This window comes from Vigna radiata, chromosome 6, assembly GCF_000741045.1.
Source record: "Vigna radiata var. radiata cultivar VC1973A chromosome 6, Vradiata_ver6, whole genome shotgun sequence".
Taxonomy (NCBI): domain Eukaryota; kingdom Viridiplantae; phylum Streptophyta; class Magnoliopsida; order Fabales; family Fabaceae; genus Vigna; species Vigna radiata.
This window is the reverse complement of record NC_028356.1, coordinates 5,396,789-5,411,734: the sequence shown is the minus strand read 5'-3', so window position 1 is coordinate 5,411,734 and position 14,946 is coordinate 5,396,789. Positions and strand designations below refer to the sequence as shown.

Genomic DNA, 14,946 nt, shown 5'->3' with positions numbered 1-14,946 from the left:
TAACGTCACCCATAAAAACGTCGGGTCAGGAATGATGTTAAAAACCCAAAATAATAGACGTCTAAAACCCTTTCTGCACTAGTGCTTGAATTTCCAAATCCATAATCCTAGATCTTCAATTTCTTTCCTACACATGCTCATCTAAGAATTTCAACTGTACCAAACATTTACAAAAGAAAATGTAAATGAATATGTATCTTCGAATGGTTGCTTGAATGTTGAACAAGTGCATCAACTGTGGTGTAGGGGTGGAGAGTAAGAGCAATTATCTGTGGGTGAGTGCTAGGTTAGAAGAAAGGAGAAAACATGGAAGTTGTTAAATATAGTGAAAATTATATATTGGAATTAATCTCTTGTGTTAAATACACACATAGGGTTCTCTATTTATAGTAGAAGAAATATGGGTTAAGCCCAAATACAAATGAATATGTAAGAATAAAATAAAATAAAATAAGAACAATGTTCCCCTAATAAACGTATAAGGACTATATTTCCCTAATTAACATAAACACAATATAAACTAAATATAATATCTCTAACACTCCCCCTCAAGTTGGGCATACAGATTGTATGGACCAAGCTTGGAATAAATAAACTCAATTTGAAATATATGATTTGTCTTCAAGAGTGTGCGGCAAACAGATGCCCAATCACTTGTCGACGAACAACTAACAACAATTTATGAACAGTAGTGGACAACTGCGAAATTTCAAATAGCACCATGAAACTTCAAGTGGGATGAATTTGACAAAGGAGAACAATGACAAACTCCAGGGACTAGATTGCCATCAAGTAAGGATGGGGCTTGCATCAAAACTACAGGGACTGTCATCACTGACTAATGGGGCCTGTAGTGGCTAAAAGTGACAAAACTACAAGGACTGCCATCACTGACTGATGGGGCCTGTATACAGGGACTGCCATCATGATGGGGCCTGTAGTGGCTAGAAGCAATAAAATCGCAAGTACTGCCATCATTAACTAGTGGAGTCTGAAAGCCTAAAACCTGGCTGGAAACATATTCCCCCTCACGACGAACGGCGGAAATGACGGCGCGCCGATGACAGACCATGAAAGTGGAAGATCATAATGAGCTCTTGTTCATCAAAGCACCCAAAAATCAAATCTGACAGATTTGACAAAGGGTTGGTGAAATTGTTTCAACCCATAATTTTAGTATTGAAATTTCTTGGTGTTAATCACCGACTGTCCTTGAAGACCTTTCAGAATAGAGAAGAAGATAGCGAAAGCAGTAGAGGTAGGACTAGATGTCGGTGCATCAGTGGCACAAGTGGCGGAGACGACAGCCGGAGACGACGACCGGAGACGGTGACCGGAGACGGTGGCTGGAGACGGTGGTCGGAGACGGTGGTCGGAGACGACGGTGGCCAACGGCGGCGGACTGCCGGTGACGGTGGCCAACGGCAGCGCACGACCGGTGATGGTGGCCGAAGATGACGGTCGGAGACGGTGGTCGGCGGCGGTGCCGGAGACGGTGGCCGGAGATGGTGGCCGGAGACAATGGCCGGAGACGGTTGCCGGAGACGGTGGCTAGAGACGACAGCCGGAGACGGTGGTCAAAGACGACGACCGGAGACGGTAGGTGGAGACGGTGTCAGCGGCGGTGCCGGAGACGACGGCCGGAGACAGTTGCCGGAGAAGATGGCCGGCAGCGACGAACTATCGGTGACGGTGGACAGGCTGCAGGTGGCAGCTAGTGACGAGCGACAACGGGTAGTGGCAGACAGCAACACCGGACAGATGCGAGATAGAAACCAGAGATTGTCCATTGAAGTATAAAGGCGCAGGTTGAAAAAAAAAATTTTAGGGGAGGCCGCTGGTGGCGGCGGTCACCGGTAGCAACAAAGACAAAGTAGAAAAGGATCAAAAAATCTGCTCTGATACCATGTTAAATATAGTGAAAACTATATATTAGAATTAATCCTTGTGTTAAATACAAACATAGGGTTCTCTATTTATAATAGAAGAAATATGGGCTAAGCCTAAATAAAAATGAATATTTAAAAATAAAATAAAAATAATGTTTCCCTAATAAACATATAGGGATTATATTTCCCTAATTAACATAAATACAATATAAACTAAACATAATATCTCTAACAAAAGAAGTAATAAAAATGAGGATAGGGTAAATATAGGGGAGAAAAAAAAATTATCCTACCCACAAGGACAAATTAGACATTTTAAAAAATTTAGAGATATAGGATGAAAAGTTAGAGATGAAGGAAGAAACCCAAAATAGGTCTCATGCGAAAACAATGTGCAAGCAAGCCAACATTCCAAAGAGGCCAATGATGATTAAAAATGTCTTTTAAATAATCTATATTAAATGTCATACAAAATATCTGTAAGTATATGTATTAAAATGATTTTCTAATATTCAAAAAATATATTTATATAAAATATGAAATATAATTTTTAAAGACCTAAAATTTCAGCTATTAATTTATTAGTTTTACATTTCATAAATAATCATCTTGAACTCAGTTAATATTGTAATATACGTAAACTAGAAATTTTTATGAAAAAATTCCCATTAGTTGTGAATAAAAAAAAAAAAAACTAATCCGAATATTGAACTATCTTTTATAACTATAGTAGCAAAGTAAGTATGTTTCATTAGTATTAAACAATAAGCCATTTCTAAACTCATTTATGATTAAATTAAACTAGAGAAAACGTTAAGAAGTCATTTTAATGAAAAATTAATTATTTATAGTATTTATAATTGCAACAATAGGTTATAAAACGAAAAATTAGTGATATTAAATTATTCTGTCTACAAAGAAAAAAGGTATACATTTCTACAATGACAACTACAAATGGAAAGTAAAGTATTTTTTTAAGAAAATACTAATATTTAAATAAAAATATGAAAAATTGCTCAAATACTTGAGATAAAAAAAAAAAGAAATACTTAAATACTATCATTATTCAGGATGTTTGTTTAATTAAAATAATAAGCATAATACATATGTGGGAGGCGTATAATGACATTTTATAATCAAATCATGCAACAATGTTATAGAATAGAAACCTAACATAAGCATATTTAGAGAATAACTCTTCTTGGACTAATATTTAAATTAAAAGTTTTATTATGTGAATCAATTAACAAGTTTCTATAAAATTCGAAAACTACTTAATATTGATTAAATAAAATCATATTTTCGTATAATAAATAGGTTACAACCAGAGAAGTCAGTCGTAATTTTTAAAAAAGTGCTAAAAAGAGTGCAAAATCACATGTTGCTAGCATTTCTCAAAAATACAATGCCACACAGTTTCTAGAGTTTTCACGTGATATAACACCACTTAAAAAAAATGAGTATTACAATTTCAGCGTATAGGTGATATCTATCTAAATTACAAATAGCTTCCACTTCCGGTAACTTTACATGAATTGAAGCATGGTTGGCTCCATATAAAAATCTAATATGGCTGAAACTCAGGATAAGAATGGTTGAACCATTAAGAGTAGATAAGAGGATTCCTTTACCTACCCCGCACACTGGCAGGAGATTGACCACTTCTTTCACTGCCAATATCATCGTCTATTTCACTATTATCTAAGCAAAGACCATTTGGGTTTACACTCACTTCAGAACTAGCATTACTGCTAGTGGCATGAGGAGAGCCCGAGATACTAACAGTGCGGCTACGCTGAGAACCAGATCTCACACTATACATTGAAGATGCTGGAATGTTCGTCATCATTGATGACCGTAAATTGCCTGGAACCCTTCGCCTTATATCCTGTTCCAAGAGAAACGAAATGTTATTAGGAGGAAAAAAATACAATTTCATCAGTTCTGATTAATTTGATTATTAATAATAGGTATAAATGAGATGTAGGCCATTAATGACAAACTCTCAAATATCTAAATAACGTCAAGACATAATGCATCCACAAAGGGAAAATGCCAACACAGCATTTAATATTTTCTTTGGATCCAGTGTTTGAGATGCAAGTGCGTTACAAATATATTCTCAATTGATAGAACTAATGTAGAAAATGTGAAGAAGTGCATACCATATGCCTTATTGCCATATCCAAGGATTTCTTCGAGAGTGACCTTCCAAAACCAGAGGTATCCGGAGATGAAGATGATTTACCAGAAAGATTATGGGAAGAGTTCGTGCCATCCAGCCTTGGTGGTGCCAATTTCCGCATATTCACTACCCTCTCAACCATTTTGGTGCCCATTACAACAGGACTGACATTGTCATTTGCTCTGGAGTACCCACGATTAACTGCCGGCATAGAGCTTCCAGTTGGATGAGAAATGCCATTGGAGGAACGTCCTCTAGACGGAGAGCACGATTGCCGCCTTGGTCTACCAATAGAAGGAGGCTCAACAGAAGAGGATCGTGAACTGGGTGCTCCAGGCCTACCCCTAGTTGTTGACAGTGGCCTTTCTGGAAGCGTTGTCCTCAAATTGGGTGGCGCATCAAGTGAAAAGCCAGGCATCTCAGATGGCTTCCATGATCTTGGGCTTGACTTCACAGTTGGTGAAGTGCCAGGTGATGTTATTGGCTGCCTTGACATCACAGGAGCTGACTTGGAGATTGAAGAAGTCTTTACAGACGGAGAAGATACGGTGGGTACATTAGATGGTGTTGTTGGCCGCCTAGTTGGGGTTGATGCCCTTGAAGTAGGCCTCGATGCAGGTAAGGTAGTTCTGGTTGTTGGTGTTGAAGATCTTGCAGTAGATCTTGACAAAGGTGTAGAGGATCTAGATGGGATTGTGGTTTTAGCAGCAGGTACTGTAGAAGTTTTACCAAGAGAAACTGCAGCCTTAGTAGCAGAAACCACGGGCTTGGCTGAAGAAACTGAGGTCTTGGTAGTTGCTACCATTGCCCTAGTTGATGGTATGGTTGTCCGAGAAGTGGGTGTCGAAGGTCTAGATGATTTTGAAACTGTGGTCAATGTAGGTCGTCCAGTAGGAGTTACAGATCTAGATCCCAGATTCCCTGATGATGAGGACCTCCTAGTTCCCCCAACTGAAGAACTCAACCCGGGGGAAGAGACTGGTTGTTTAGATACTAAGTTGCTTCTTCCAGCTAGTTCTGACAAGTTCCCTGATGATGAGGGCCTTCTAAGTCCACCACCTGAAGAGGTCAACCCAGGGGAGGAGGCTGGTTGTTTAGATACTAAGTTGCTCCTTCCAGTATGTTCTGACGGAGGATTTGCCAACTACAATAACAACGAAACAAATACAAGAAAAATTATTTTCTGACCATTAGCATGAAAGAAAAACAACAAAATCATACTATTATGAACCATATGTTAAAGCACAATCACGAATTACTTTGAACTAACAAATAGATGCAGAGCATTACACATCTTTGATTTTATCAGTATAAAAAGTATTATCAATTTACTCCGTGGAACCGACAAATCTGTTTTTATGAAAGAAATTTATGTAGACAGAAAAGGGGTAAGGAATCCTCCTAAACAAAGTAACAGAACTGAAAAACAAACAATGAAAAAGAAAAAACCTAAGTAATAGAGCTTCATTCCTCAACATTAACATATCTAATAGTGGAACCCCCTTCAAAAAGGCCCCGTGTTTCCTACCAAATAGACTGTGAAGCTTGGACACCTTTTTTGTTTGAAGTGTTGCAATGTAGTCACATTGCAAATTTCCAAAAAATTTAGCCTCTTTACTTCTACCTAAATCATTAAAGTAATTCATCAATTTGGTCTAGGGACCTAGGACAAGGACACACCCAACATTAACTAAAAATACCAAATATGGAATGCCATGAAGAAACGGCAAAAGGACAGTGAAAAAGAGAAAGAGAGGATACTTAAAGCAACGATCCCGTTATTTACAAATAAATTAACCAATGCATGTCATGGAAAGTTGGAAAACATCCAAAATAATAAGCATGAAGTTTGTAGCCCAGGGATGTCACTGCTAGAGGGGGCAGTGTCTGCCAATTAGCTACTTTTCAATAACTGAAATCAGGCACCAATAACTGAAATTATGCAATAATTCACAAAATCTACTTTTCACCCGTTCCTAAAATCATTTATTTCTGCTTACGCTCATCAGGCATAAAGAATAATAATGATATTGCTAACAGACGAACTTTAATCAAAACCAGAAGTTTACAAGGAAATGTACCATTTTGTTAATCAGTTAAAACCAGAAGTACAAGACAATATCTTCAAATTACGATAAAATGATAAAATAATTGACATAATCTAAAACATCCAATAAAATGCCTTACTCTAGTTTTTAATGATGTGGGGCGTAAAGTTAGAGCCCCAAGCTGATTCATAACAGTTTTTGTTGATTCCATCTCCAAAGAAGGAAAAAGGGGAGTCCCAGGTGGGGTTAGAAGCCTGAAAAGAAAAAAAAAATATGCTAAGCCCCAATCTGAACATTAACCGTTCTGCTCAGATCGCCAAAAATGCCATGCTATCTTAAATAATGTAAAACCATGTTCGGATATTAGCGCCTGTTAAGTTATTTATTATTAGGCCATGCTTCAAACACACAGCACCGACGCAAGAACCTGGTTAAAGTCAGCAATTTCAGATTTGGATGCATGATAAGAATGAGGTCAATAACAAAATTAGCAACAGTGATACAGTCCTACTAATAATTTATGATTAAAAATAATTATTAGAAAGAAATATCAAAGAAAGGAACTACGAAGACACATTAATTGTTAAGTTGAATAAATAGCCAAATTGATTAAAAGGCATTTTGCAGTTGTCTAAAGCGCTGAATGCAGATGGATATGTGATTTCTAACAATTTGGCTGTTTTTAAGCATGGGAACAAGAGCAACTAGCCATCAGTTTTCAAATAAATTAATTAGTCATTATCTTCTACACTTCTCTGTTGCGGAAAAAAGGACATGAGACTTTACGAACCTAGCCAGTATCATAATGATGATATCAAAACAAGGGAAAAGCTATAAAGTGAGCACGTCAATTATGTGAGGTCAGGAAAAAATGTCAAAGACTCTGGTCACAGATACCAAATTATCAAAACAGTTGACGTTGTTTTCTATGCTCTCATAAAATTTTACCAAAGATTTATTTAGATATTTGGTAAGGGAGCAGGTGAATTAACAAATGTTAGTGAGAAAACACAATCAAGTTATTTACAATTATAAAAAGTGATTATGTAATTTGAGAAAAAGCTTAGTCCACCATAAAAATGCAATTATAATCTCATCTGTCTAACTCAACTCATTCTAGACAGTTTTCCCCCACATTTTGGTTTTTCCGCCACAAATTTTACTTAATTGTCCATTTCATATTAGTAATTGCAAAGGATAGTTATAGCTTCAAAGTTAAAGTGATATTCATTACAATTGCTTCCTCTGCGAGATTTACATTGTAGAGCAGATCAATTGCTCCATTACTAGAGCTGATATCAAGTACAAAGAGTTGTTAAACTTATTATTTTTCAGAACAATAACCAGAAACCACACTTTACAAGTTTTATCCAACAAAAAGGAGGAAAAACAAACAACTAAAATGACATAGTTGCACTGAACACAGCAGACACAAAAGTTAAGAATTAAAAAAAAAAACAGTTAGAAAGACAAAAAGAATATACCAGTCATAATCATTCTTATCATTCTCCGAATTGAGAAAATCATCAGCACCAGTCTTTCGTACCAGCGCCGCCATGGAAGACGGAACGTTAAACAAGGGAGAATTGTCTGGATTTGAGCCTGAAACACGAAACACATAGCGAGTGAAAAAAGGAAACACAACATGTCACACCGTGCAAAGGACACAACCATTCCGCATTTGTTGGCGGTAAAATTAACAAAACGATATAAAAAAAAAATCAATTAGTGTCGTCGAAGGTGTTCATACCCAACAAGGCTGCACCGTCAAAATCCTCGGCGGCGCGAAGCATGAGATCGCCACGCTCCTTCTCGCGGCTCCTCATTTCCAGGAACAACGCGAGTTCGTCGTCCCTTTCCTTGGCGCGCACAGAGGACCTGAGAGCCCCCAATTGCTTTTGCCTCTGCTTGAAGGCGTCTTGCATTTTGGATTCCGGCGCTATGAAGCTCCGATTCATCTCAGAAATGGCAACGACAATTAGGGATCGATGGATTGAAGAAGAGAAAGAAGAGGAAAAAGAAAAAGAAAAAGAAAAAGAAAAGCCCCAAAGAAGGGAAGAACCTAACTGAGTTCCCCCATTCACCTCAACAACCACGCACCAACCGAACGCATCCCCGTGAACCAAAAATAGAAATGAAATTAAAATTTAAAAAAGGTAAATTAAATAAAACGGGCTTCGGTTGGAAACAGTTGCGGAAAAAACAAAGTGCCGCGGCGTTGGGTTAGGTGGAACGCAAAGGCATGGAGAGTGTAGTGAAGAAAGGAATGAGGGCATTGGGCTTCCAGAAACTTCGATTGAAGATGGAGGGAGAGAAGAATAATAATAAGAAGAAGAAGAAGAACAGATGCTGCTTCTGCTATTCTTTCTTTTTAATTTTTATCACTTAAAGCCTACGTTACACGGTTGATGGATTGGATGAGTTGGGTGAGTAATCACCGTTATACCCTCTTTTTTATTATAATATGTTCTTCTTTTCCATTCTTCTGCCAACGCTGACTTCGCAACTATGCATTCATCATTCATGCAACCCCCACCCACATCATCCCAAACTTCTTCTCTCGCGGGACAATATTTTAGGTATTAATTAAATTATATTAACTACAACTAAATGATTTGCCGTTTCCAAAACAAGTTTCTCGTTACCATATAAATTTAAGGCCTACGTTATACATATACATATATAAGATGCTTATTCCATTCTGACACCCAACAATCTTTTTGCATTTACTTCCTTATGGCTAACGTCTTCAGTTGGTAACTTTTTTCTTTTAAAGCAAGAAAAGAAAAAACGCACAAAGAGAAAAAAGAGTACACAATTGAATAAATGATGTGAGAAATTTAGGCGCTTAATTAGTTATTGGTGAAAGCCAGCCAAGCCAACCCTTTTCATGAGATTCTCATTGGAGCGGTTAATTTGGATAACCAAAACAGCCAACAATCATGCCATGCATTTAAGCAACTTCTGTTTCTTTATTCATATATCAGAATTTGGTTCATTCGGAAATCTCTCTACTACATCAATGAACACTCAAACAGATAATATCTCGTATACGAATGGCCCTACCAGTATTATTTCATCAAATTTAAGATGAGAGTAGTTATCAATTAGCCTTTGTTCTTAAACTGTATCTGTTTGTCTGTTTCATTAAGCATTTGTACAAAAGCTTCTCTCATAATAACTGACTGACATTATTTTATATTTTAATGAATAACAGGATAAAATTTAGTAAAATAACTCTCAAGAAATTGTAAGATTGCTGCCATGGATCACATTCATAAGTTCAATTAAACAACTTCCACTTTTAATTTGAGTATCCGTATGATTAGAGTACTTCCAAATACTCCAGGCAAATGATAATAGCGAATGGAGATCAATATACAACAAGAGAAACATGATTTGATTCGAACTTAGAAGTTTTAACATTAGTTGTTGTTTTTTTTTTTTACATCAGAATTAACAATCAAATGTATTTAAATTGTCTTTGGGACAACATGCAGATTTTGCAATACTGCCCGAATAAAATCCACATTCGTTGAACAACAGGGGAAGGGGATTAAAGAATGTACAATTCAATTGTCAAAGGCAGATGACTAAGCGTCATCTGCATCACTTCCACCATGTGCTTCATGGCCGACCCAATAATTGCAGCTATCAGGACCTGACACCTTGTACCTGGCCATAAGTAAAAACATGATAAGTCCACCAGATACTTGTCTTCCAAAGAACTTCATCTATTAAGAGTGTTTTCTCAGTTCTCACACAACATTTCTCTTACCGTTCAAGTACAGATTTTCCTTCCTTGTACTTCTGGCTTTTTTCATGAGCTGTCTCCTGAAAGAAACCAAAGTGGTAACTGCTAAATTACACGTACAAATAGAAAAAATCGTACTCGTGAAACACAGTTACAAATCTTACATATTTCCAACCCACAATTGATCCACACCCCACACAGAAAATGTCAGCCACAGTATGCATCCCGGTAAGCATCTGTCTGTCCTCGTTTTCTCCAGCAGAAACATTCACGCTGTAAACGAATAAAATACATTAACTGCATCTATAAATACAACCAACTATAAAACATAACGTTGCTAGATCTTTGGACATTCAGAAGCGAGAAGCCATGAATAACAAAGGCATCTCTTCCGCATAATACTTCGGTTGATTAGAGTGCAGCTATGCATTTTTCTTGCTATGTAGCTGCGATGCACATATGACTTCTATTGCCAAGTCATAAAGACAAGCATTAGTGAATTCATGATGCACAAAACAAGGACTACAATAGCAATGTGTAATGTATACACTCAAACAAGTTCTAGGACAAACAAAGTGTCATTAAAAATACCTTGATTTTTTGCCTTAACTTTTTTAGACAATATAATTGCCATACAACTATATTTCAAAGTTTTATCACTAATTGTCCAGATACATTAATACAAAAAAGAGAACGTTTATCTTTAGTTTCATTTAGCAATCACATAATGATAAATAAGGTTCCAAGACCAAGGATAACTTACACCTTACTGAAGAGATAAGCTTTCCCATGTCTGCTGTGGAAAGACTAAATAAAACAGCAAAAGAAAAAATGGAAATCAGAAATATTTTATAGAAGAAGGCGAGATGTGAATAAAACAATGTGAGCCAAAGCTCAAAACCAATACAATGAAGATGAAAAATTATCACAATGGCATAACTGATGCTTTTGCCCATTAAAGTATACTACTTAACACAACAAATTTTCTTCAACCGAGATAATCGAGTGGGTTCAAATTCCATGTAAGAGGATAGAAGCACTTCTGCAAGTAAAGGGCCAAATAGAACCAAAAGTTCTGCCACTAATAATTTATTTGCACATCTTATATTCACAAAATCATGAAGAATCAAAATCCAAATAGCTTGGCTTTTCACAGCTTCTCTAAGAAATATGCTGTACCAGCCAAACCACGGTGGTTAGCCATTAATTTAAAGAACATCTTTCTCGGTTCTCCTCTGGGCATACAGCCAACCAGAAAAATATCTACTTTCACCCTCTCTTTTTAAGCAAAGTATCTATTATCCAAGAATACGCGGCAACGAGTTAATTGTTCAGAATTAAACCAGCTAAGAAAGGTTAGCTCCACAAGCACTTGCGTCCATTAACTATTACAATTTATAAACAAAAATACAAAACACAATAAATGACACAACAAGTATCTTCATGATTAACAGGATCTTAGCAATTAAGTTCATTTGCAAAAAGAATTGGTAAACAAGGATGCAATCCAGTCAAGGATTAAACTGTTAATCACTTGATCGCAAAGACAGTAATACAACAACAATAACCAACGCTCCTAAAAGCTTTAACTAATAGCCATTAGGTGAAAACTCATAAGTGGTTTTACATCTATGCTATAGCCTTGCCACATGATGTTTCCCCCAGGAAATTGGGGTAAAGAATAAGAAAAAAATCCCAAATTGAGCCAAGGGAATACAATAAAAGTAAACAATAACTAAAAGATGTATATCAAATCAATCATTAAAATTAACAATTTGTACTCTCAAAATTGTATGGACAGACTATCAGAGGAAAAGAAAAAGAAATGCTTGACAAGCAGATAAAGTGACTATTCAAACCCACATTAGTGCACAAACTCATCATCCAGCGGATAAAATTAACAGGGACGAGATAAAAACCCAGAACGAAGTTAGAAAGGCAGAAAAAGAAAAGTGAGTCATAAAAGTAGGTGAAAGAAAGAAAATAAATAAAAAGACAACCTTGGAAACGATGTCTTCATAGAGAGCAAGATGGGTACGGCAGTGTTTGCAGCTATAGACCTTCCCCTCGAGATGAACCACAAACAACCTCCCCATAGCTCAATTCGGAAAATTCTAGGCTGAAGATCAACCGGGATTTTCAGACGAAGGGTAAACTAAAGAAAGGACTCAGTCAAAGCGAAATCACGCAAAGGTCAAATTGAAGCGGTGATGATCTAGACATAGCGTCAATCGATGAAGGATAGAAGAAGAAAAAGAAGAAGATGAAGATTACGATGACGATGATGAAGAAGAAGAGAAATGAAAAAGGGAATCGTTGAAAATTACCTGAGAAGAGAAGAGAAGAGAAGAGAAGGAGAGGACTTGCAAGAAATGTGGAGAGAGAAACAATCAATCGTCTCGCTTTTTTCTGCGAAAAGAGAACCCGACAAGACGTGTCTTATTTCCCTGTAATTATTTATTTATTATTGTATTACGCTTTTCTCCTTTCTATTTCATTTTCTTTGTCTAATCAAATAATAAAATACTAATGGAAGGGGGGAAAATTTGTTCAAAGTGTAATGTTTAATGTTAATTAATATTTATATGTTTATGGTTATTTCTAATGAAAAAAATTGTTTATAGTTTTCTTTTAATATCATTGTAATGAAATAATTTAAATATTTTTAAATTAATTGCGATGAAATCAATAACCTTTGCTTGCTTCACTTAACTACTTGCAAGACAATTTTGTTCCAAGTTCTTTTTCACTTTGATGAACTGTCACAGGATTATATTAAAACTTTAGATATTAGCTTAAATAGATTAAATTATTTTAAACTTATTTTTCAACAGAGTTTAACTTCCTTTTGTAAATACAAAAAAAAAATTAAGACTATTTATTACTCAATTGCAACATTTACATGCTATCTTACATTATTATCTCTCCTTTTTGTTTCAAAAACAAAAGAAAGCATACGAAAGAGTGATAGATGAACACAGACGATAAATAACTTAAAGACAAGAGGACCATAAATAAATAAAAAAATCTTAGTAATTTTATTCCTTATTATATTTATTTTAATTTAATTATTTATTAATATTTAATGACATATTTTATTAAAGAAATAAAAATTCATCTCGTAAGTTTTCATAATAATACATTTGAAAAGTTTGAGGGATCACGTACTTCCATAATACTCAACCCTGATATTAAACACATACTTTTATGATCACATAATACAAAAGATAAAATAAAATTATAATCACTTCGTAATTCTTCTTCGAGAATGAATTATGTATTTAATGGGATTTTTTTTACACGTCTAATGATGCTTAACCTAATTTTAATTTTTTTCCAAAACAATCAAGTGATTATTTTCGGTTAAAGTTTGTGTTTTTCTTGTTTTTATGTAACTTGGTACTTCGAATAATATGGCCGTGCGGGCCTTTAAGCACGTTGGGTTGGGCTTAAGCTTTATCCATCAACCGGTAATTCTAGCAAATGCACGGCCCAATTCATACATCGGCGACTTGAATTATAGATAACGTTATATTTTTACTCTTAATATATAAAGTATATTTAAATAAATACTTATATATAACTATTTGATGAGATTCATTTTATTCTCAAATCATGAATAAATAAAATGAAATTGTAAAATGTTTAATTTTTCTCATTAAATCTATGTGGAAAAATCTTTTAAAATTACACTGTACATAAACAAAATTATACTACCAAGTGTATCAATAGAGTAATGTAAAGTTGTTTCGGCTTAACCTCTACCATTGATAGATTTGCTTATTTAGATCATCTTAATCAGTTTCTTCACAACTGAAACAACATTTTCTCTAATGAAGATATATGTAGTACCTATGAAGAGAAAAAAGTTACAATAAGGCTTTTTCCATACCACTTGTAGAAAGAACAAAACAAAGAAATAAAACAAAATTTTTTGTTAACTAGAATATTGAGTTTTTTTTTTTTACGAATATCCTGTAAGTTATCAATTTATATTATTTAAATATGACCATTTAAATAACTTCTTGAACCATTCTTCGGATAATCTAATACATTTTGAAAATATGAAGAGTATATCCCGTAAAACACTTGTATTCAATAAAAAAATTTGTTGTCAAGGACAAATACTTGTCTAGAACCGAACATAAAAGATGTTCGTGTTAGAATTCTAAATGAGTCTAAATTTTATATTAGGTAAAAATGAGAAGATAGAAATTGATATAGGATTAAAGATTTATTAATCCATTATTTTAAAGTTTTGGAGAGATAATAACGTAATAATTGATCCTAAACCGTTAAGAAACATGAATTCACCAAACCAAATATATGTTTAAAACAAGAAGACAATCAAGGATGTGTAAACAATACTAAACACAATTAAGGCATGATTGAGTCTATGGTTAATCAATAAATAAGACAAAACTCACGAGATAAAACCCTATAAATAGAAACAGAAACATGGAGCTATGATGGCACGTGAAGCAGCCCTTCCTTTTGTCACATGTAGTAGAGGTAGTATATGAACTGTTATGGCCCAATAACATGTATATGATTTCATATACAATAAAAAATCTGGGCCCAATTATTAAAGGAATACCACTTTCCAAGCCCATCATTCGACTACGTTTTTGTGAATGGAGCAACATAATAAGCTAATAGGTTGTAAAGAATGTAAGAAGAATGGGATCAATTGATGATCTATTTGGCTCAAAACAGTTTGCAATTCAGAAATTGCTTATCATCAAGTGTTTGATGTGAGAACTCAGAGAAAGAAAAGACATTATTAACACATGTTGATGTCGGACTATGTCCCTTAAAATTCAAGGTCCCAAGTTGCACCCAAATGGAATATAAAATGGAAAAAGCTTCGCATAATACCTACACATTACCCATCAGATACTCTTTAGTAATGCATACATCATCATGATCTAACAATTTGTGTACTGTTAATCATGATATGTCTATTGCAGAGAGGGATGTCGAGAGCTTGATATTGTTGTGATTATTCGTGATAACCTCATATATATATATATATATATATATATATATATATATATATATATATATATA

At 35.1% G+C, this 14,946-nt stretch overlaps 2 protein-coding genes across 6 annotated transcripts; both read right to left on the bottom strand.

The window, feature by feature from the left end:
* Positions 1-3,256: 3,256 nt before the first annotated feature.
* On the bottom strand, positions 3,257-8,800 carry LOC106765292 (mucin-17). The gene is made up of 5 exons (XM_014649865.2): positions 7,873-8,800; positions 7,607-7,724; positions 6,262-6,376; positions 4,055-5,218; positions 3,257-3,777 (listed from the first exon to the last, which is right to left on the bottom strand). The coding sequence occupies exons 1-5, from the start codon at positions 8,078-8,080 to the stop codon at positions 3,517-3,519; spliced, it is 1,866 nt and encodes a 621-aa protein (XP_014505351.1). The 5' UTR covers positions 8,081-8,800; the 3' UTR covers positions 3,257-3,516.
* A 720-nt stretch (positions 8,801-9,520) lies between these two features.
* LOC106765325 (protein yippee-like) lies at positions 9,521-12,320 on the bottom strand. 5 transcript variants are annotated; one of them, XM_014649904.2, is made up of 6 exons: positions 12,204-12,320; positions 11,877-12,091; positions 10,640-10,683; positions 10,041-10,149; positions 9,901-9,956; positions 9,716-9,797 (listed from the first exon to the last, which is right to left on the bottom strand). In XM_014649904.2, exons 2-6 carry the CDS (start codon positions 11,970-11,972, stop codon positions 9,716-9,718), a joined length of 387 nt encoding a protein of 128 aa, XP_014505390.1. In that variant the 5' UTR covers positions 11,973-12,091; positions 12,204-12,320. The 5 variants fall into 5 exon arrangements, with proteins under 5 accessions (XP_022637688.1, XP_014505390.1, XP_022637689.1 ...); XM_022781968.1 differs by having other exon boundaries at positions 11,877-12,031; positions 12,204-12,306; XM_022781969.1 differs by having other exon boundaries at positions 11,877-11,995; positions 12,204-12,304.
* Between the last annotated feature and the right edge of the window lie 2,626 nt (positions 12,321-14,946).

Bases quoted from the DNA above. Each gene is read 5' to 3' on its own strand.
- LOC106765325 (XM_014649904.2), bottom strand. From the start codon at position 11,972: ATGGGGAGGTTGTTTGTGGTTCATCTCGAGGGGAAGGTCTATAGCTGC. The intron at 10,150-10,639 runs GTAAGTTATCCT...ATTCGTTTACAG, and splicing joins GCTTATCTCTTCAGTAAGGT to CGTGAATGTTTCTGCTGGAG. The intron at 9,798-9,900 runs GTAAGAGAAATG...ACTTATGGCCAG, and splicing joins GGAAAATCTGTACTTGAACG to GTACAAGGTGTCAGGTCCTG.
- LOC106765292 (XM_014649865.2), bottom strand. From the start codon at position 8,080: ATGAATCGGAGCTTCATAGCGCCGGAATCCAAAATGCAAGACGCCTTC. The intron at 6,377-7,606 runs GTATATTCTTTT...TTTTCTTTTCAG, and splicing joins GATAAGAATGATTATGACTG to GCTTCTAACCCCACCTGGGA. The intron at 3,778-4,054 runs GTATGCACTTCT...CTCTTGGAACAG, and splicing joins ATATGGCAATAAGGCATATG to GATATAAGGCGAAGGGTTCC.